At 38.1% G+C, this 22890-nt stretch overlaps 1 protein-coding gene across 1 annotated transcript in view; it reads right to left on the bottom strand.

The window, feature by feature from the left end:
- Positions 1–216: 216 nt before the first annotated feature.
- VPS50 (VPS50 subunit of EARP/GARPII complex) overlaps positions 217–22890 on the bottom strand; it is a 92480-nt gene continuing 69806 nt past the window's right edge. Inside the window, exons 22-28 of the mRNA XM_065629367.1 lie at positions 21450–21524; positions 9474–9622; positions 8253–8349; positions 7947–8105; positions 5477–5598; positions 2375–2564; positions 217–921 (exon numbers count right to left, since the gene is read on the bottom strand). Coding sequence (XP_065485439.1) covers positions 802–921; positions 2375–2564; positions 5477–5598; positions 7947–8105; positions 8253–8349; positions 9474–9622; positions 21450–21524 — 912 coding nt within the window. The 3' untranslated portion in view covers positions 217–801. The remainder of the gene's footprint in view (positions 922–2374; positions 2565–5476; positions 5599–7946; positions 8106–8252; positions 8350–9473; positions 9623–21449; positions 21525–22890) is intronic.

Here is a 22890-nt window from a genome sequence, read left to right as displayed (position 1 = left end):
TCGCCCCCAAAAAACCATTATTTCTATGCACAGGCATTATTGCTTCGGAACAGGGAAGACTGGCAAAGAGAAAAAAGGGAAATGATATGAAAGGAGCAGTACTAATTTCTATTGTAAATAACATTTTGCATTGTTGAATTAGGAAAATAAAGTATCACAAAGAAATCATATCAGTATTCAGTATTTATTACCTTCTATTAATCTGAAGTCAATCATTTTGATATGACAATTAATTCTCAAATAAACAGACATTTTTAAATACATATGAAGATGAGAGGCTTTAACATGAGAGTATTTAATTGATCTGCACTCTTAATCCACATGCAAGATACATCGATCGAATATTGTACATTTCCTTTCATTTTACACTGGTCCATAATAAAGCACAAATTCTGAGAGTGAAAGCAGGGAGGAAAGAAATAATATTTTCAAGTAGCCCTTTTATTAAAAAAGGGCATCAACTATATATTAAGCCAATGTGTTTCTCTGATTTTGATTTTACTCACAGTATACAGTTTTGCAAAATACACAGCTCACCAATGATACACAAACAGTGGCCCTTTACCAAGGGCAAGTAACAAAAAAAAAAAAACAAGAAGAAATACCACAGAAAATAATTTTACAGATTAGAAAAGTCATATTTTGGAACATTATGCCACTTCAGAGTGTCTCCAATGCTGGTAAGAAAGGTCATGCACAATGTTTTTTAAGAGAATGTTGTCATTAGTCCATGACAGGTTTGTCTGCATGCTTCACATGAACAGAAAATGTACAAGTCACATGGAAAGCAGGTTTCTCCAGTTATCTTTTAGGCCTGTCTATGTCGTCAATAGCAGCCAGCAGCTTCTGTCTTGCCTTTTTATTGATGTGGGAGCCCAGACAAACATTCACCAGGTTGGTCAACTGCTTAGTGGAATATTCCTGGCAAATAAAAGCAGATCATGTTATGGAAGAATAAAACACTGGACAAAGACAGAAAATTACAAAATGCAGACATACACACTGTGGACTTTTCAACTGATAGAAGCAGTCAGTACACAAGGGAGATTTAAAGTGGTAGTTAAGTCAGGTCTGGACAGTTTACATAGTTGAGGCAGAGGACAAAACGGTATTTTGCTACATGGCAGATTATAATGGAAAATGCTTACAACTTTAGTCATGTTGGACTGAGTTCACAGAAAGTAATACTGTGAATACATATAGATCTAAATCAATTTTTAATCTATTTTCCATTCTTTGTGAGGTGTGGTAGAAATATATATGTAAACGGGATAAGCTTTTAATGCAAAATGTTTTTCTAAATAAACTGTGACAAAAGTTGATCTTTTTTTATTTTGACTTCTCACTTCCGATAAGTTTCTACTTCTGTCTAACAGGTCTCCAAACAATATTAATTTCAGTACATGATAAAGGAGGAAAAAATGGAAAAAATGTTAAGACAAGAACTCTTAACACCTGTCAAAACACCACATTTGCCAGTACTACCTTTATGCTTAACACAACCCAAAATACTGTTTCCACCACTAGGTTTAAACAAGAGTTTTTCCACGTAGGTCACCGAACAACAGCTCACAATCTCTCTTGTGGCTCCAGGTATAACAAGGAAAACAGCATTAAAGATATATTTCTTTCATCCATTTCTAGTGAGCTTTAAAGTAATCCCCAAAGCAGGATTTCAAAATGCTCCATTTCAAAAGACCGTTCGCTTTAACAATGGGCAGCGCCAACAGTATGTGATTATTACTTACATAGTCCTGTTATAATAGTTAGGTTATGCTGACATGAAAGCTTGCTAAATGCTTTCCAAACACAAATGAAGACTTAGAGAGAAATGTTGTTCCCGACCCAGTATTATAAAATGATGGAAGAAAAAGCAATGGCTCTTATCCATTGTGCCTAAGAACTAAGTTTAAGCAACCTACTCCTAAAGATAAAGTAAAACTTCATGGGGTGATTTCAAACTCTATTTCTTGATGATCAAGTTGTGCACTTCGGCATATACTGAAAAGCACACAAACTTTACCTTGCTCTAGTTCTCCACACTTTTTGACACGGTAGGTAAATGTGACTGGCTTATTCATTCTTCCCAGTCATCAGATGTTGAATTGGTACAAACACATACAGAGTTCACATGATATGTGAATATAATGAACATGATATATTAATATAATGAACATACACATGCACACACACATTTATATTAATGCTGCTTCCTGTACAGATTTTATTATAATAAATTAATATACACATATATATGCATATATTCATTTCTAAAACACACCGAAGCATTGATCACTTAGAGTTATTAACATGATTCTGTCATCATGGTGAATTTTCCCAATAGACAGTAAAAGAATGGAAATTTAACTCTTACCCTATGTTCTTTTATCCAGCATTCCATGTCATTTTCTGTTAGGTAGTACGCTTTAATGTAGGTCTCCACAAATTCTTTATCTGGAATAGGCCTAATGTCTGTTAACTTTTCTAGTTTCATTAAGAATTGTTGAAAGTCCAGTTGCATCAAGGCACGTCCTTCATTGCTGCACTTCTTTACGTTGGCATAACTGAAAAGAGAAACATGGTGGAAAGTGAAAATTAGAAGGAAAGAAAAATGAATATAATTATGGTTTTAAGTTAAAAGTAGACAAGAACTCCTCTTAGGATATCTGATGCAGAGTTTTATTTGCATTAGTATAATACATTTTAGCCCCACTCACAGAGCAGAATGTCACTGTACCTAGTGCTACTTAAAAAACCACAACACCCTCCCCATAAAAGCCACTAAAAGCCCTACATTGAACAACTTACTAGAAGTGGGTTAAAGGAAATTAAATCAATGCCATCAGCACGCTAGGCAGTGGCTTTAGGCGAGTGATCATGACCGCTGAAATCTGCAAGGTAACACGGCAGCTTTAGAAATGGTCCCTGGGAGCTTGGAGAACCAGTGGTGGCAGCGTCAGAGAACGGCACAGAGCGGCTTGTTCTAAACCACCCACAGTAACCAGAGGATAAGGGGTGGCAGCACCAGCTAACCTCTGTGAGAGGTTAATGTTTTAACGAGAGTAGATTGACAGAAAACTGGTGATAGGTTTAAGGTCAAAGAAGAAGAGACAGTAGATGATCTCAGGGCAGGGTATTATCAGGAAGGATTACAGTGGGGTGATAGGCAACAAATGAAGATAACGACCTTTGCAGTTCTTCAAATGGGTAAGAAATTGCATTTGTCAAAATCAAAGGAAATGACATCGGGATGCCCTTAACAGTGACAATTTTAGCTGTGTACAGGGAATAAAAAAGTTTTGCTCTCAGGTACTTCACAGATCTAACCCAGCCCACCCACAGGCTGCTACCACAAACAACAGTCCGGTCCCACCATTTCCACTCTTCCTTCCTACCAAATTTCAAGCAAGCTTAGTCTTCCATCGGTTCATGAAGTTGATGCAACTGTTACACAGTCCCTAAATTATTAAGCCTGATGCAAAGGAGGCAGCAGAAAAATGCAGCTGGAAAATGGATACACAGCAAGATCAAGAAGAAATTGCAGTTGGTATGCAGAAAGAATTTGCAGAATGCAGAAATAAGAGAGGCAAAAAGAGAAGGGGAGCGAGGCACAAGCCTTCTGGAGCTCTGAAGAGGATTGGATGATGATTCTCAACAGGACATAGTGAAGCACTTCAAGAAGCCAGATGGGAAATAGGAGAGAACATAGAACTAGGATATAGGGCAGAGTAAAATTCAAAGAAGGATATGGCTGACCATACTGGAGATACAGCTCAGCAAAGAGCCTGATGAGAGCAATTTCAAAGCTGTCTGGCTGACCGGAGGAGAAACGTCTCCTTTATGGCTTTTAATTCCATACCTTCATGGAATTCTGAGCTGAAAGAAGTTATGAAGTTATGATTCAGAGAATCAGCTGTTCAGAATATCTTCATTCCCTTTCCCCAATGGCAAAAAAAACTACAAGACAGGTGAGGAAAAAAAAAGGAACAGAGCAAGAAGGAAATTACAGGCAGATATTTGTGAGCACATATCAATAAGTGCTCTTTATACTCTAAGAAAGGGCATAGGACAAATCATATCAGTAAGGTATTCGTATGCCACTTTTACCAGTCAGTGAAATGCTTAGACGAAAGTACAGGTGAAAGTTTCATGGTAAGTCCCAAGTGTGAACTAAAACTGCAGCATGGAACAAGACATATGAGTGATGATCTTCACAGCTAAGAATTAAGTGGTTTGTGAACACTGAAGTCACAAAAGATGAGTACGATTGTGAAGTAAGGGAAAGAAACAAGCCCAAAACAGGCACAAGGGCTGAGGCAGAGAAGTGTGGTAGCGATTGACAGTTTTATCCACTTGAAAGGAAAGGGAGAGGGGGAGAGGACAAGACAGATGCTTTTGTTCCATTTCTTGCCTTCTTTTAATTTGAGGCATGATAAGTGGAAATCAAATTTCGAAAAGTAAAGATAATTGTATAGATCTGGATTATGGCTGGATTTAGTCTCCCTGAAGATGAAACAGATCTCTCAAGAGACTGCAAAAGGATGGAAGGATGGCATGTAAAGAAACAGGCGTGAGTTTAAAAATGATGGCTCAATGGAAGCAGTGGAAGCTGATGATCCTTGTCAGACAGCTAACACTTGGAAAAGAAGAATGCTGTTGAGGTCCTAAATTAGAGCAGACAGCAGGAGAGTGGAATGGAAAGAAGTAAAATAGGTACTAGGGAGCGTACAGGGTAAAGGCATCCAAGAAGGAAATAGGGAAAAATATGCAGAAAGAGTGAGAGATGGTATATATTCTATGATGCAGAAGGTGTGATCAGAGCCCAGACATATGTAGCAAGGGGACAAGAACACAAAAATAAATGCAGTAGATGAAAACACTACAATACTCAGGCTACAACATTAACTCTGAAAAGACTGGACACCGATTAGGAGGGAGGGATGCACAAGGCGGAGCAGTTCCTGGCTAAGGTGCTTGAGCCTCTATTTACCAAGCCAACTAAGACACCTCTCTGTTCCTGATAAATGTGGAAAAATCCTGCTCCATCACTATTCTAAGGCAACTGCTAGCATTGACAACTCCATCTTTCTTCCTGGAAAAGACAAATGGCATCACCATAGAGATGCTGACAATTACACTTTATCTTTCTTCTTTGCTCTGTCAGGAAACAATAACTTTCAGATCGAAGTTTCTTTAAAAGAGAACAATGTTGTTTTAAATGCTTCAATAAAACACTCAGATAGTGTTATTCTTCAGCAGCATCTAGATACAAGGCCATCCCCTCTAGGCTTAATGCTGTACCATACTCTGTGAAACGCCTACTAAGGACTATGGTAAGCCTTGATAATTTTTAGGCTTCCCAAAAATGCAAGGGCTTACCAGTGCACTACAAAATTGGAAATTTTAATTCCAGGATATAGACATTATCATTATAGACATATTTACTGAAAAGCAAGACTTTTCATGAACTACTTACCCCTCCACAAGAGTTCTATTGGCCAAGCGTATGCAGTGCTCCCAAAGGATGTTGGAGACTGGCAGTGGAATACGGACTCGCTTAGACACCTCGTTCAACCTTCTGTTAAATTCTTCAAATTCCTGATGAAACATGAAAGATCATTATTACTTTAGCATGAAAGGGATCACATGCTATACATCCCTAGTAACAACAAAAAGAATCAGAAATGCATGTGAAAAAGAATACTGAAAATAAGAGCAAATCAGAGAAGCTCAAAAAGGCAGAGACTCTAGACACAAGGTTACTGTGTAAAGTAGAAAGCATACAACTTCTAGTACATTATTTACAACATTACCTCAGTATTTTTTTAAAAAGGAAATACTGTTCTGTTTCCCAGAGATGCAGTTCTCTGTGAAACTGACACCTCTGAAAATTAACCCCTTAGCTAATCCTTCAAATGCCATTTTCATTGTCTCTCTCCCCAAACTAGTCACTAACTTTTTAAAATATAGAGCTACTGAAGAAAATCCAGTGATGATCTCTTTATCCCTCTAAATACTTGCCCCATCAGCTTTCAAAGAGAAGCTCAGAAATATTGTAACCACTTTTCATTCTTCAACCTTTCACATTAGATAGCTCCCCAGTGCTTTAAAGGGAGCTGAGAGCACCCACTGAAAAGAGCCCAAATCTAACAGTTTAGGAGCACACTGCAAAACTGGGTAATAATTCAGGTTGAGGGAAGGCATCTAGTTCCACCTGAAACACCAATGGCCGAACGTAATTACTGTTACCATGATTTTATAATTTACATAAAGTGAAGTAGAAATCTGCCACCAGTGACTAATGCCTCTATCATTTAAAAAAGAGTATGACATGACTTAAATATAAAGCAGACAGATAATGAACTGTTCTGTGTAACCAGCAAAACCAGTTTGTACTGCAGCCTATTAAGACCATATTTGTCAACAAAGTGCTTTCATTCCAAGGCTGTTAATCTAGGTGGGTTTTTTCCTCCTTTTTTTTTTCTCCCCATCAAAAATTCACTAAGTGAAAAAAATCAGAAGGGAATCTCAATAACCAATTTAATCTAGTACCTGACCAAGTAACTGGTGTTTAACACAAATTTTCTTAAAGAGGAATTTGGCAAGAGGAAGCAGGGTACCACAACATCATGCTCTGACCGGCATACAATTCACTCTTCTGAAGATGAAGACGCCAAACACTTCGTGTTAATGAATTTCTTGAACAATCCTCTTCCCCCACATTATCTGCTTCCATACATACTATGACCAAGTAAAGAATTTTGCACGTGTGCACGCAGCTAAAATAATTGGTTTTAACATTAAAGACTGGGCTTACATCTGACACTCCTGGAGTCCCAGGGTACACAGCACATCACTAATTGCTTATCAGTAACTTAAAAGCTTCTGTAGCAACTACTATTAGCTATATAATGTAGAGGCCAGAAGTGGCTTTAAATGGTATTAGCCCTAATTGTCCTGAAGCAAATTCATTAGCAGTTTTACATTCACAACAGGAAAAAGTTCTACTTCAGAGATGAAATGCTGTGGGTACAAACTGATTTCAAAAAGCCATGGCAGAATAAAGAAGGGAAATCACAAAGATTCAGTGAAATTCAGTCCAATAGCATCTACTAGATTCTCCCTTCTTTGCCTTTTTTTTTTTTTGTTTAAGCAGAGAACAGCTACAAAGTACAAAGACATAATCAAAACTGTTACTCAATACAGGTGAATAACTTTTTCTGTGATACATACTTCACATATCTTTAAAATAAAATTTTCACTTTCTCTGCAAGAATTAGTATAATTCTACCACTGCCAGAACTTCTAAAGACCTTTATAAACATCCTTTAGGCATATATAAAATGAGGGAGGGATTCTCCCTAGAACTGGGTTTTTATGCCACAAGACACAGCAATTGTATAACCACTTCTACTGAATGCAATCGAGAAGTTGGGTGAATAACTGAGGGCTGGGTGAATAACTTTCCTTCTACCTTCCTTTTCGCATGCTAACTTCTAAATACAGCAACCTCAATTAGATAGTTCATGATCATTACTGGTGCTGGTTTGACCTACAGACCCTATGATACATCTCAAAGACAACAGCTAAAATTATGCAGAACAGCAAATAGGCTTTGTTAAAAAAAAAAACACTATCTAAGGCCACTGGATTTTCCCCAATATTACTCTGTTTACTACACATTTATCTACCATTCAAGACAGACACGAAACTCATTAAACTTTTGTGGTCACTTTCACCCACTATGTAGTAAAAAATCATCACTAAAAACAGTCTGCTGGCAGCAAGAAAAATGAAAATTCTGGACAGACCTCCTTATAATAACTTACTATTTGTCAGGATGCTGTATTGTTCAAACAATGCTACTTTAACCGTTTTAGTGAAGTATTACAGTAATTTAATGTTTATATAAACTCTAGCACACCATTTCCCACAAAAGTATTCACCTTTAAAAGAGCATCTACATATATATTGTGTTGTGACATGATTTCCTTCACATCCCATTTCACGTTAGCCATGAGAAGCAGCATTTGTTCATAATCAATGGCTTTAGCAGCAACAATCCAATAAACTGGTTTACGTAGTTCACTGGCAGTTGACACTGTCTGAAACAGAATATAAATAAAATTAAATTCAGTAAATTTCTGGCTAATAAGAGCAATATATAACTATGATGTACAACTACTTGTGCCATATTGTACAAGTTTCAAATATTTCGTTTAAAAATCAGCTGTGAATTACACTATTCTGACCTGAGAATAGAATTGCTGAAGAAAAGGCTTCTTGGCAGCTGGCATCACTGCATCAAGATGAGGCTGAAGAAACTCAAACTGCTCAGCCAGAAATACCCTTTGAAAGCAAAGAAAATTTACTGTGAGCTAAACGCATGATTTGGCTTGTCTCTGTACAACATTTACTCTACAGTTGACATATTTGGCAATAACAATATGTAACCCTGGAAAATTCAGTTCTGAGAAGAACCATATCAGTTTCATACCAGCATATCAGCAAGTATTCTCAATTCTGACAATTCTAAAATATGATTGCAAACAAGAAAATGCTTGAACAGAGAGACTAAGGCTTGAATATCAACAATTCATACTTCTGTTTTACTCAGGATACGCTGCAAAAGTCTGATCCAACGTCTAGTAAAGTCAGTGGACAAGTGTCCCATAATTTCCGTACTGCAGTCCACATTAATATTAATAAATGCAAGTCAGAATTCCAAAATAACATTCCTAATTACTGATATACTGGTGCATCTTTAAAAGATAAAATATGAGATAAAATTCTTTCTCAGGGTAAGATTTACTAATAATAAAGAAATACATTTCTAAACAAGCATAAATGAATGCAAAATAAAATAAGCTTGTTTGAAAATATGTTTTTAATTTGTTTTAAAATGAACTTCTAATCTTTAAGTGCCACCTTGTTTGGGGGAAAAAATAATTCCTATCTGACTCCTACTATTATTCTGACCAAATAAAAGCTACTTTGTCAATTTTGTGTTAATTGCTTGTTATAATCTCTTCTTCACTGGTAAACTTCCACCCATTGCCAACAACATTGCCATACAAGCCAAACCAATATGAACTAAGCAGTTTTGAGCCTCAGCCATCACCATTTCAGTACTTAATATAAGGTTTAAATGAAGCACACAGATTAAATACTTGCATTAGCCTCTTTAAACTTTTTTCCTGTTAGATTTGGCCTTGTACTGTCACAAATTACTGGACCAGCTGCAGCAAAATTTCATTGCATGTGCTTGCAGGTGGTTAGACCAGATGGTTAAGTCCTGCATTTTAAGTCCTAAGTCCTGCAAATTAAGAAATTACTTCTATCACTCATTTAAAATCATATTGAGAAGTAAGAATTTTTGAACTCTCAAGGAGGTTTTGGCTTGTAATCACAATCTCTTAAACACTCCATAGCTCTCAGTGACCACAAAACGCAGTGTACAGTAAATAACCTACAAGGATTCCGTGGCCACCACTCTCTCTGCCAAACCGTAGAGCAAATTGCCAGATGTCAAAACTACAAGATGACTGAGATGTGGGCTTGGCACCTTCTCCTTTCTCTCTTCAGCAGCTGTGAGAGTTCCTGCAGGATCAGTAGAGACCTCCTAAAACAAAGAATTAAACAACTGAAAAACCATGAAAACAGCAAGAATGGCTCCAGCTGAGCAGTTTCAGTTGACAGATAAGATGAAGGAATGCTTCTAATTCTAAGGTGCAACTTAAATCAAGCCTGAATCAAAAGACAACCATAGAGGGGAAAAGGGAGGGGAAACAAGAGTGGGAAAGGGTGTGAGAAAGGGAGAGGGAGACCCCCCACCTCTACATTTGAGGAATGTAAGTACAAGTTACAGCTAGAAGCGGAATCACAGAAGGAAGAAATTCCCAGAGCTCTCGTATTGGCCTAAACCAGTATATAAAGGGACACCCTCTGAGGCTTAGCTATTTGCCAAAACCATATCAGGACACAAAAACATAAGTGTATTTCTGGCTTTAGATTAATTACTCATACCACACTTACTACTTAGACACAGCCTACAAAAATATGAGAAATGTTACAAATAGTCTTCTGTGACCTGGGATAGAATCTCTGTGGCCAGACAGGTGCTACAATAAACCAACCTGTTTGTATGGAATGAAAATAAATGTGAGCAATAACACCGTGACAAAGTACTGGTACAAATAATTTCTTCACAAGCAAGATCAGGTGCACAACATGTCTGCTGTAAAGCAATGTATGAACACGCAGCCCATATGACAACGACACTTAAATGTGACATTTGAAGTTGGACTCAAAAACTAGCATAATTCTCGGATTGCTGGAAAACTGGACAAAGATGAAGGCAAAACCATGATAATAAATAAAGCAACTTTGCAGTTTTGTTTGTTTTGTTTTTCCCAACTGGAGACAGAAACAAACTGAGAGGAAATTGCAGCGAACTAACTAAAGAATCAGAAGCAGAAGGAAGAAAAATAGACTCAAGCTGACCACAATAGTCACCAGGAGTTTCTTCTAGGCTTCACAGCAGAGAACAATTGTGATTAGTGACACCAAATAGAATAATGGCTATGTACAGACTTTTCAGACAGTTTTGGCTAAGAAGAAAAGGAGAGCAGTGAGCACTAGAAACACTGATGGAACTAGGCGGTGGTCTAACTCATTCTAAATATCAAGATTGTGGCAAGAAGGTTATGCATTGTAGAAAAACCAACAGAAAAGGTACTGCACAGATGATCAGGTGAAAAAGGGAAAAAAACACATGGAGATTGTTCTGGGAGCAAAATATCTGTCAGACCTGTAGTGGTTATACTGCAGCAATTAGAGGCACGATAGCCAAAAATTGATTATGTCAAAATGTGTAAAAATTTGGTGAGAATTCAAGCGATATACAACGAGCAGAAAGACGAAAACCTTGCTGCTATAGGCAAAGCAACACCAGAATGTGTTTACTGCTCAGATGAAAGCCAAACCAAGAGTGACATTAAGAATATTAGACAACCAGGAAGATAATCATGTCCCAGCTGTTAAAATGGTTTGAGGCGTGGAGGAATAAAAAGATCACAAATTCCACTTCAACCATCCTGGATTTTAGTTGATAGTTGCCTCCAGGATGTGACAGCCCAAGGCAACAGGGAGCTGGATTTGCTAAATGAGAAATGTTCTTCCAGTTCTCCCAAAGACATCAAACACAGACATAAAAATGGGCTACAGCAGTTGGAACAAAGTGCAGACTGGGTCACCATCAAGGGTGAGGAAAATATCTTCAGACTTGTAAAAAAAACTGTAAGAGGTTACAGTAGCAGCAAGTGGATAAAGCAGGGAGCCTTGAAGGATCCCCACAGAAATTCTGACATTAAAACTGAAAACTGCTGACTTAGCAATACCATCAACACATCATTTGTAGCACTAAAAGATCTCATAGAAATGGATCAATGAGCAGAAGATAACACTTCTAAAGGAAGCTTATGATAAATGCTATCAGATACAGTTGCATCAAGCATGGAAACATTCATAAAGGCTAGCCACATTGCTATGTTATTTGAAAAATGAATTTACTTTGATCTGATGCGTGTTCACAAGCAGCTTGATAAATTTGCAATTAAACTGGCCAGCCATTTCACAATATCATGAAGTTTGCATTTTGCTGAGTCTGTCAGAATGGATAAGCAAGCCAAAAGGCCTAGATATTTGCTAAAACTCACGTAACCTCTTTCAGGCAGCTCTGGCGATGCCTACCTAGCACATCCACGAGTACAGCGCACACAGGCAATAACATCAAATCACACAGGCATACAGCAAATTCTTTAAAAAATATTGACTAAGCCAAAGACACCATTGATTAATTATCAAAATCCACTCTTCATTTACCTTCTCTTTTTCTTTTTCACCGCATGTCATTCTCAAAAAAGCCACAACAACAACAACAACAACGAGAAGCTTTGAAATGTTTACACATGATAATACACCCAAACCCACAGCCCACCAACCAATTCTTTATTCTTAGGAGAGACAGTGAACCACAGAGCTGGGGAAGAGTATCAGTGGTAAAGATTTAAGCATCTATTTCTGTGAAAGACTAATTACAAATTATATAAAAAACCCCAAATACTACAAATACTTCATATTGTATTTATCTCACTTGAAAGTTGCCTGTCTCTTTGGTATTATGATACATTTTAAACACTTTTTTTTTGTACCTGCCTTCTTCCCATGAAAGTAAATACCTTGTGAATCTTTTAAATGCAGAAAATGTGTTGCACCTGAAGACACAAAATGTACATAAGACAATTGTCTAAATGAAAGACATGCTTGGATTCAACCAGGAGGTCGGACTCTGGTTCAAATATACTGGCCAAACACACTACGAGCGTTTCATTCTCTTGCCTTTTCTAAAAAGCAGGGATTGCAGAAGCACGTTGAGAGCAAAAAGGAAGCCCAAGGGAACCGCCGGTGTGCCGATCTCCAAGAAAAGCACAAGACCATTCTGAAAGGGCTTCAGTGATGCATGTGGTTTTTCCTCCATCCTTCATTAACAGAAATGATCAAATGATTGAAAGCAGAAATAAAGGGGAAAAACATTCAGGCTGGAACAGGAAAAAAGGCTACAGACTATTTAAAGAAATCACATGTTTTGCAATTAACCGGACTTGTTAAAGTTAACCCTTCCAGTGATTTGAGAAAAACTGCAAGACAATTTCTGTTGTCAGAGGTTGCCTTTGAGTACTCATGAACAGGTAAGGTCATGTAAAACTGAAAATAGGGAATACGATGCCACTCTCAAGAGGAAGAAGAGGAGGATGAGGAGGAGGAGAGCAGAAGCCAGGAAATTAAAAGCAGCCAGCCCAACTTTAATGACAAGAAATGGCAAGTTACACTGAGAACATACTGTAGCACCCAGCATCAAGCATGCAGACAGCAGCAGCAAAGCAGAACAAACTTGCTCAGCTTCTTCTCTGCACGAGTGGCAGGTCTTGCTGACAGAGCAGAAATATGACATATCTAAGACACATTACAGACTGCACAATGTCCTTGTAAGCAAACTGGGAAAAAATACAGATTTGATAAAATAATTTAAAGGTACACATGGAACTGATGCAAACTACATGATATGTTTCTCCTTCCTTGCCAAACAAGAAATAAGCCACAGTGATCTCACTGTTTTTTGTGCTTTGGTTGGTTTGTTGGTTGGTTGGTTTGTTTGGTGTTTTGTTTTGCTTTGGTTTCTTTTTGTTTGTTTGTTTGGATTTTTGTTTATCTTGGTTTTGGTTTTGTTTAATTTCATCAAAAGCAGCACACTTATCTGAATAATAACCACAATAACCACTGCCAGTACTCTTCAATGTCTTCAAAAATGACTTGGACACGGGACTTGAGGGAATACTAAGTAAGTTTGCCAATGACACAAAACTGGGAGGTGCTGTCAACACTCTCGAGGGCAGAGAGGCCCTGCAGAGGGACCTGGACAAGTTGGAGAACTGGGCAACCACCAACCACATGAAGTTCAACAAGGGCAAGTGTCAGATTTTGCACCTGGGACATGGTAACCCTGGCTGTACATACAGACTGAGGGACAAGATGCTGGAAAGCAGCTCTGCAGAGAGCGATCTGGGGGTTCTGGTTGATGGCAAGTTGAACATGAGCCAATAGTGTCCCCTGGCAGCCAAGAGGGCCAACCATGTCCTGGGTGCATCCAGCACAGCATCGCCAGCCGGGCGAGGGAGGTGATTGTCCCGCTCTGCTCTGCACTGGTGCGGCCTCACCTGGAGCACTGTGTGCAGTTCTGGGAGCCACAGGATAAAAAAGACGTAAAGATGCTAGAGAGTGTCCAGAAGAGGGCTAGGAAGTTGGTGAAGGGTTTGGAGAGGAAGCCGCATGAGGAGCGGCTAAAGTAACTCGGTTTGTTCAGCCTGAAGAAGAGGAGACTAAGAGGAGACCTCATCATGGTCTTCAGCTTCCTCACAAGGGGAGAAGGAGGGACAGGTGCCGGTCTCTTCTTTCTGGTGACCAATGACAGTACAGGACTGGCAGAAAGCTGTGCCAGGGGAGGTTTAGGTTGGACATTAGGAAAAGGTTCTTCACCCAGAGGGTGGTGGACACTGGAACATGCTCCCCAGGGAGGTGTCAGAGCCCCAAGCCTGACAGTGTTCAAGAAGAGACTGGACAACGCCCTCAGACACACAGTGTGAACTGTGGGGTTGTCATAAGCAGCGACAGGAGTTGGACTCGATGATCCTTGTGGGTCCTCTCCAACTCAGGACATTCTATGAGACTGATATTGTTTGATTCATTGTTGGACATTTTACTTTAGCATTTAATCCTTTAGTCCCAAGAAAAAAAAATTTAGTGACCAGGAAGAAAAAAATAAATAAATCTGTCTGTGTAAGGAATAAACCTCTCCTTCAAACTCTTCCTTCAAAAAACATCTTCTTCTGTAACAACAGAAACTTTTCATTTCAATAGTTTGGCTGAACCCAGTGGCAAATCTCTGCTAAGCCTTCCATCTTAGTGGGAAGAAGAGATTAGAAACTAATTACCTAAATCAGAGGTAAAAGCTACCTAAGCTAATTATCTAAGTCAGAAGTTTGCCACGCAATTTGCAAGAGAGACATTTTTAAGGGGCCTGATCTCATTGTGAGCTCAGGAGCACGTATTTATTTCAGTTATCCAACAGAACCTATGACCAAAATAGCTGATCATCTGCCATCTCTGGGGGAAATAAGTTGACAGTTAATTATAATCACCTCCTTCCACTGACTTCAAACAAAAAACAGTAAACCCCACAACCTGTTCCCAGCACACAAATGCTCTGCAGATCACACTAATAACCAATAATCTTTCAAAACTGAGCTTCTCCTGACCTAGTACCTTTCGTGTAAGACTTTAGCTTCAGAACCATTTAGAATTAATATACATACACAATAGGTACAATTTTAATTTTAATTCTGCTATAACCAAAAGGTGACACCTGTAAACAGTACTGAAGAAATCCTGATCTTAAAAGAATAAATGGTGTTTCAAAGGTATGGGAAAATATGAGACTATCTGAAAAGGTTCTGGCATTCAAACAGTCGACACCAGCTCTGATGTACCAACACTGTCACCAAGAACTTGATGTGTGCTGATGGGGAAGGAAAAGCAGACTGACCCCAGATATTTACCTAAGACAGGAGAGCTCTATCATTTCTGTTTATGTAACAGTAATTGATAGTTCCTGTAATATCATGAGCATAGGGTACAAGAAAATAAACACTGATCAAAGAAAGTATAACCCCTTATTGTATTCAAAGGTTGTCTGAAAACAGTTCAACTAACTCCAAGTAGTTACTTCATATACAAGAATTTTTTATTAGAAGAGACGTGCTGAAAGCAACGAGTCAGGGTTTTTCCCTCCCCCTTAAACTTACACATCCCTAATGGTTCTTGAAACTCGATACTGAAAATGACAGGTAAAGCCAACTGTACAATCACGTTGCATTCAAGGGTAATGGTGTTTTTCGAATATGATGTGAATGCCTTAAGGCTTAAAAATGGTAAATGGTACTTTTCAATACCCCTACTATGTTTTAAGTGGAAAAATTAGTATTTTATTGCTGAGGGGCACAAAGCTTACAAAACAGGTAATCTTGACTCAGCCCTTAGGAAACTAAATCAAATATAAACAGTGTCAGCTACTACAACAATCACCACTCAACACACTTGAAGAGGGCAGATCATTACAAGCCAAGCAACAAACCATCTTGAGGAATGATGCTATTAATTTTCTATTTATTTACAATCCTTTGCAGGCAAGTGATACCTTGACAGCGTTACGAAGTGCCATGCAAGGGATTCTCAACGTGCCAACGTTTCCACTGCATGCACTCCACCCCAGCCCCAGTGCTGAGTTATCGCCACTGCCCTGCGGTAGGCGGGAGGGTGCCCATTTCAAGAGTGTGGATCCTCCATGCTCTTTGTCACAAAACAAGTATGTCCCAAACCTCAGTTAAGTTGACTTCAGTAACAGACTTCAACCAAGTCTGCATAGAAACTTCTGGGATCTTTCCACTTCATTTGTTTCTTAGTGTTCAAAGTTAAATGGCAGACTTTTTGCATTAAAAAAAACTCACCAAAATTTTATCTACTACCTTGTTTAACCTAACACAACAAGGCCTCTATCAGGAATCTCTGTGTGCTGATAGACAACTGAGAACATGACTCATTAACTATGCTTTAAAAAACAAATATCAAATGAGCCTCTGCAGACAAGCACTGTCACACACACCCTTGGGAACCTGAACCACCACCTTACAAAAACACGTAAGCCAATCTGCTTCGGTCACATGTATTTTTACTGTCGCATTTTTCTTATCCAAACAAAGATTTTGAGGAGGAGTTGCTGCTGGATCCCAGGTGCTCAGCTGCTACTCTGCAAACACCAGCACTCCTCTGGGACCGGGAATCAGCCCAAGTTTTGGGTGCCCAGCAAGAAGAGTCTGAAGTGACTAAAATGAGATAGCTCAGTGACTGCCCAAAGAGAGACAAAGCAATTGCCAAAACCCAGAAGAAAAGAAATAAGCTAGAAAACTTCAGTAAATCATTCCAGTCTACTTGGGTAACATGGTCAAACAAACAAAGAAAAAGTTGTAGAAGAGCTCTAAATGAATAATGTGAGGCAGCAAACCACCTGCACAAGTCCTCATATATTTTCAAAGTGCTTGTCAGGTTAGAACTTTCTTTTGTATACACAGAGTTCTCTTCTCTTGACAAGCAAGTCACACAACACTTTAAACATTGTTATTACATATGTTGTACAAATCTTTTCAAAGAGAGGAAGGAAAGAACCCCACAAATTGTCTTTTTGGCTTTATTCTTTTTCTTTGAAGGAGCAGGAGACTAAGTAAGGATTGTAAAAGTTGCAGAAATTATCTTCAGAGCTTAGCTGTGTCTTCAAGGAGCAGCATCCTGTGCTTAGGCACTGCTGTGTCAGGTAACAAATTCCACAGCCTGGACTCTCCTGAGCTTGCCCTTGGTGTGCCAAACCAGGACATAACAGGGAACATGTCAACAATAACTAATTTAGGACTGTGCTGTGACATTAAGAAAAACTGAATTGTTTCTTCCCAGAACTGGGACTAGAACTGAACCGTACCATTCCACAGCATCGAAGGGTCAAAGCCAAAATGGGCTGGAAAGTCAGGCATGAAGAAAAAAATTGTTCTTCCCATTATTCCTTATCTTATTTGTACAGCTGAAAAATCTACATTTTCCATCTCTGCACCACCAATCTCTAACCTACTGTCTCTGCCAAAAGATATATACTTTATGGGGCAAGAGCCCAAAAGCTAAAGACAAGACAGAATCTAAAATACATTAACCAATACTTCTTTATACCAGTAATTTCTTCCATCTAGTCTTCTATATATGGCATTACAATGCTTATATACTTTACTGCAGTGGTTTGTTTTCTACTGTGGTAAGGCACAGTAACTCTAACAAACTCCATTCTAAATCCCAGTTTTTCTTGAGCAAGCCAGTTTCCAATGAAATACGTATGAGTATTCCATGGTTATTTGCTGCCGAAATCTCAGTGTTGGAAGCAGCGGTATCACTCAGAGCAGCTATCCGCATACACAGGACGGTCCGAAACAACATCTTGGAAATGGCTGTACTATGACTAAGTTACATTTTGTGAAGATAAGGAAGTTGCTTAGAGACAGATAAAGCAAGGAATCAGAAACAGAAATTTCCCTTCTGAATCACCAGTTATTATTGATCACATTAATCCGATTGGTGCCTTGTATCTATTTGGGGGCCTAGTGGTTTCAGTGGACTAACATGAACACCATTACTGTTGTAAAAACGCATTCCTGTTAGAAATGACGAACACAAGGACCCAATGTGTGTGGGTATCTCTGCACATCCCACTCAGAGGAACTGTCAGTGAGGAGATGTAGGCAGCTCAGAACTTAGGCGTCTGTTTCAATGTGTTTGGTCTAATCAAATCCACACTTTAACATTATAAGTGAGTGCTTCTTCCTCCCCTTTTCACTCTTCTCTTTCCCTGTTTCCCAATTATTAGCTCTGAAGCTGCTGCAAGGCAGAAATCTGTGCTGAAGCTATTTTGTACTAGCTGTGGAAAGGTCTGAATATGAAGTTCAGATACAAGTTCAGTACAACGTAACCAAACAGATTTTTGAAAGTCATATTGTTCTCTTATGTCTCAGAAATGAAGCTTCACCCTAATCTACCTTAAAACAAATACTCAAAGTGCTTGTATCTTTTATACTTTTGGGTTAGCCTGCAAGTATTTCCTTAAGGCAAAGACAAGTAGCTTAGACACTGAAAACTGGTTACTTTATCACTGTAAGCTCCCAGTACACTTCCACATAACTTACTATAAGAAAGCAAATACAGGCAGTTTTGCTAATTGGTAGGCTCCTTTTATGTATTTTTTTTAACTAGACCTATTTCGAGTATATATCAAAAGAAATTTCAGACTATCCTTAAACCAGTATCAATATTAGCAGTGCAGAGATTAACAGAAGCCATAGCAGGACAAAACCTCATTGTTAGTATATTTATAACAGTTTTAAATAGGAAACATATTTAAAGCAGTAATGCCTAAAGAACATGCTTGCTCTATCTTGTAAAGAGTTAGGTCCCTCCATCATTGTCATCATAAACTCCCTTCATTGTTGTCATTCTGAATATATCGTACAAAACATCCAATTAAAAAAAAAACCATCCAAATTACCAACATGTTTTTGTATCATAAATACAAGGAGGAGGGGAACTTTTACTTCCAAAAGAAGTGGTTAGGTTTGGTTGTTTGGGGTTTTTTGTTTACTGTAATGTTTATTATTATATCACTGTAGGAGCAGCATAAGGACAGTGAATAATCACAGCTGAGGTATCACATTATTGCCCTGTGGTGAAGTTAACATGTCTGAACACATGTTCATAATTCAGCTATTTCCTGTTCACAGCCTAAAACATTAATGTAAACTGCAGGTGGACTTGCAGCAGTTTATAAAGCATTTTAGTAAGAAGGTTGTGAAACAGTGGAGGAGTGATTCAGCTGTCATTGAGCACTGTTTAGAGGGGACAAGGACCCTCCAGCAGCAGCACAGGCTGTATGGTGCCTGAGGAAGGGTGCAGGAAAGAGCACTGGAAGCACCTTAACTTCTGCAGCCTTTTTGCTCAGTCGCCCTGAGTCAGAAGCCCAGCTCTCTGTCTCGTGATGGTCCAGCTGAAAATCAGGATAGTACTTATTTCTCAAGTACGGCTTGTCTACGGTAAGTACCATATACATTAAAAGGACAGACACTTCTTGCACCGTAACAACAGAGAAGCATAAACTTAGAATAGAGCAGCTCCATAAGGAGCTACAGGGAATGGCTCCAATCAACCTCTGTACTCTTCATACTGAAGATGCTACAAAGACACAAGAAAGAACAGTAAGTGCAGCTTGGCTTTACCTTGCCAGAAGTGGAATCCCCCTTCCACTTTGCTTTTTGCTTCACAAAGGAAGCTCAAAATGCAACTGAATAATAATAAAAGTAGTATCCTAAAAAGGCATCTGATATAGACTAGATCACATTAATTCAATCCCGAACAGAAACGACAGAAAGACTACAAAAAGCTGGGGGAGATGGTCTCTAAACCTTCCAATTATTCCTCTAACCTGACAATACATATCGAGTAAATAACTCAATAAAGTTACCATGAATAGAAAACAAGGCGAATAAAACAAAATTCCCAACAGGACATTAGACTGACCACCACAACACAGACATGAATATTTTCAGAAAGCAATTTATAATAAACTGAGAGAGGAGAATCTTGAGAGTGGTCCAGAACAGTCCATACAATAATGAGAAATACCCATTTCATGACACAGTAAAGATTAAGCTTGACTTCCACAAATCTTAAAAATAAGCAAACAATAGAAATACACAGAAGACTTTCTTCCTCATGAATCAAAAAGTGAAAAATTTCCATTTATAGCATAAGATCAGCATAAGTACATAAGATATTAATAAACCTCATGGAATGCCTTTAAGTTAATAGCAGTTAGCTAAGATTTCTTCCTCCTTTCACATCTTTCCTGGAACGTAGCTATTGATTTCAATTTACGCTAACATTATGTGTAACAGCACTGTTAAATGACTGAGGTAGAAAAAGAAGTGCTGATATTTTCCAGTTTACTCCTATATTTTTTAAAAATTATTTTGACTGATTAAAAAAATTCAAGGCTGTAAAGCACTGTCAGAAATTGTGACTATAGATCAAGTTTAAAAAATTAATTCCATGACTTGCCATTTTTCCATAATCTTTAACTGATCTGTTTGCAAGATCTTCCTAGAACAGACTTCTGAATACACTGCTGTTGAGATGAATATCGATATGACGAGCCTTTTTCTGTTTTATAAAGGCCTGGTGTTATTAGTTATCTTATGCTCCCTCTACTGACTCTATAAGAAATATCCCAAAAACCCTGTAAGAAGCTTCTCTGAATTAACATTTTAGGATTCAATATAATACTTCAAAGAATTTAAAAGGCATAAAGCACAATGCTGTGGAGTGCCAAATCCTTGTGAAAGTCAGAGAAGTCTTCTACTTCTTTGTAAGGCAGAAGCCTTAGAAAATAAATCCTTCCTGCAGCATCCATGATATTAATTCCTATGCAAGCTATTTATAATACTCTTAGGAAATTTCTTCATAATGTTTCAAGGGTTTTACATTTAGGTGGAAAAGAAGAACTAAAAATTTCCATTTTTGTATAGCTCTTAGCAATATTTCTTTACAACTCTGCTGCTTGGTTGAATCCACAAAATCTACCTAAAGTCTCCTGTTTACCCTTTGTAATGTGATGTGAAGGACAGCAATTTACTACTAGTGTGACACAAGCAACATATTTATTTTTCACATTTTGAAAATAACTCATGGTCAACAGGATATAATCTATAAAATATGTTAGCGAAACTTCCCCACAATTCAGAAATAACTTAACAAAGGACTTAGTATATTACTTCTATTATCTTATAAGGTGAATGATCTTCAGGACGGCTTACTCCTTTGCTATTCTTTTACTGAAGAAAAGTGATCCACCTATTGTGGTTTTGTGTTTTTTTGTTTTTATAAAAAGTCGCATTTAATAAGGATATTACTGGAATGTCTATATTACATGAACCATAATATATTATAAGATTTAAATACATAATTTTGTTGTTACATATAGCAAAAGCTATTAAACTAGTTTTGCTGCACATTAGAAACAAGTGCCTTCATACAATAATATCTACTTCATGATATGCCATGAAACTAAACCTTTGTAATTACAGACACTGGATATGAAGAGAGATGAAAATCAGAAAGTCACGATGAAATACAATTCCTACATTTCCTACACAGACCACTATTCCACTGAGCATCAAAATAATCCAGGTACTCACCAGATCAATCAGACTCTCCTGGATTCTGCTCAGTGTGGTGCGCAATCTGCTGCTGCTGAGTCCCGTTGATTCATACTGGAACAAATAAATTCTAGTTAAGTTGGCAAAGGAAAACCCATTGCTTTAAACTTTACAGCAATACAGCAAAACTTCAGTTTGTAAACACCACCTACAGCGTACTTACATTGAAGTCTTAGCACAGAATCAGAACCACAGAAATTGAAAAGAAAATCAGAGGTCAGAGCACTCAACACTGCACTGATGCAAAGAATGACCTGAGTACCTTTCGTGAAGATGACAGCTTACCATTCATACCAATAAACGACCAGTATTCTTTATTGCTATAATACTGTATTTGGGTGCAGGGCTCTAGATTTCCTCATTTGGACGATGAGCCCAGAATGGTGCACCACCATGTCCCCACTGAGACCTGCATGAATGGTCTTGACTTCTCTCTCAAGCTATAAAATTTCTTGTAATTCCTTATTAAATTTCTAACTTGCTATGTAAAATTATATCCATTGATCTCATAAAGCAGTCATTATTATTAATGGTTATAAAGATCTACCTGGGAAACGTGCCATCTTCATGTTCACGTCTCGGAAGTATTATGGGGCAGATTTGGGAAAAATCAATACAGCTACACTGATTTCCTGGTAAATGCAAGGAATTATACCAGCTAAGGGTCCGATTCAACGTGTGCAATTAATGTAGCTATTTATCTTCTAGTCCCAATTAAAAAGCCAAAGAACAAACTAACACAACAACAAAAGTAGAAATGGGACGGCTAAGAAATTCACATTTACATCAAGTATCTGGAAGTATTTTAATTCCATTCTGGTATATGATTCACACCAAAAGGCGATTTACTGAACAAAATTTGGAGCACTGTGGTACACTGTATTATTAGACTTCCTTTCAATGTGCTAAATAAGGGAAGAAAGTTCATGTCATCCCATCCACTCCTCCAGAAAATACAAAAAGGTATAATTTAGGTCCCCATTTACTGCATCTAATGTTTCAGACTTATGATGTCCATTTGCCCCAATCCTCATGTATATTCAATGAAAATTTACTTCTGAGCTGAATTCCCACTGGAAGTACACTCTGCTGAAATCTAGGACCTGATCTAAGAGATACAAATCACTATCCTAATGTCCATGTTTGATAAAAATAAGTGTTCACACCTTTGTTTTTCCACACATGAAGCTTTTTGTTACAAAAATAATTTGGTTTTGTCTTCACATTTTTACTGTAGAAATATCAGTTCTGAACTGACTTTGATTTTGCAGGTATATGGGTGAAAAACAATGTAACTTTTTTCCCTTTAAGAAACACACCCTTAATTCTCCTTTTTTTTTTTTCCCTCCTTAACACCACACAGTAGTTTTTCAAGACATGGCCGTAAGGACTACAAATTCAAGACTGGCTATTCTCCCTG

This window comes from Caloenas nicobarica, chromosome 2 (assembly GCF_036013445.1).
Source record: "Caloenas nicobarica isolate bCalNic1 chromosome 2, bCalNic1.hap1, whole genome shotgun sequence".
Classification (NCBI taxonomy): Eukaryota; Metazoa; Chordata; class Aves; order Columbiformes; family Columbidae; genus Caloenas; species Caloenas nicobarica.
Note: the sequence above shows the minus strand (reverse complement) of the source record. Positions and strands in the feature narration are given on the sequence as shown.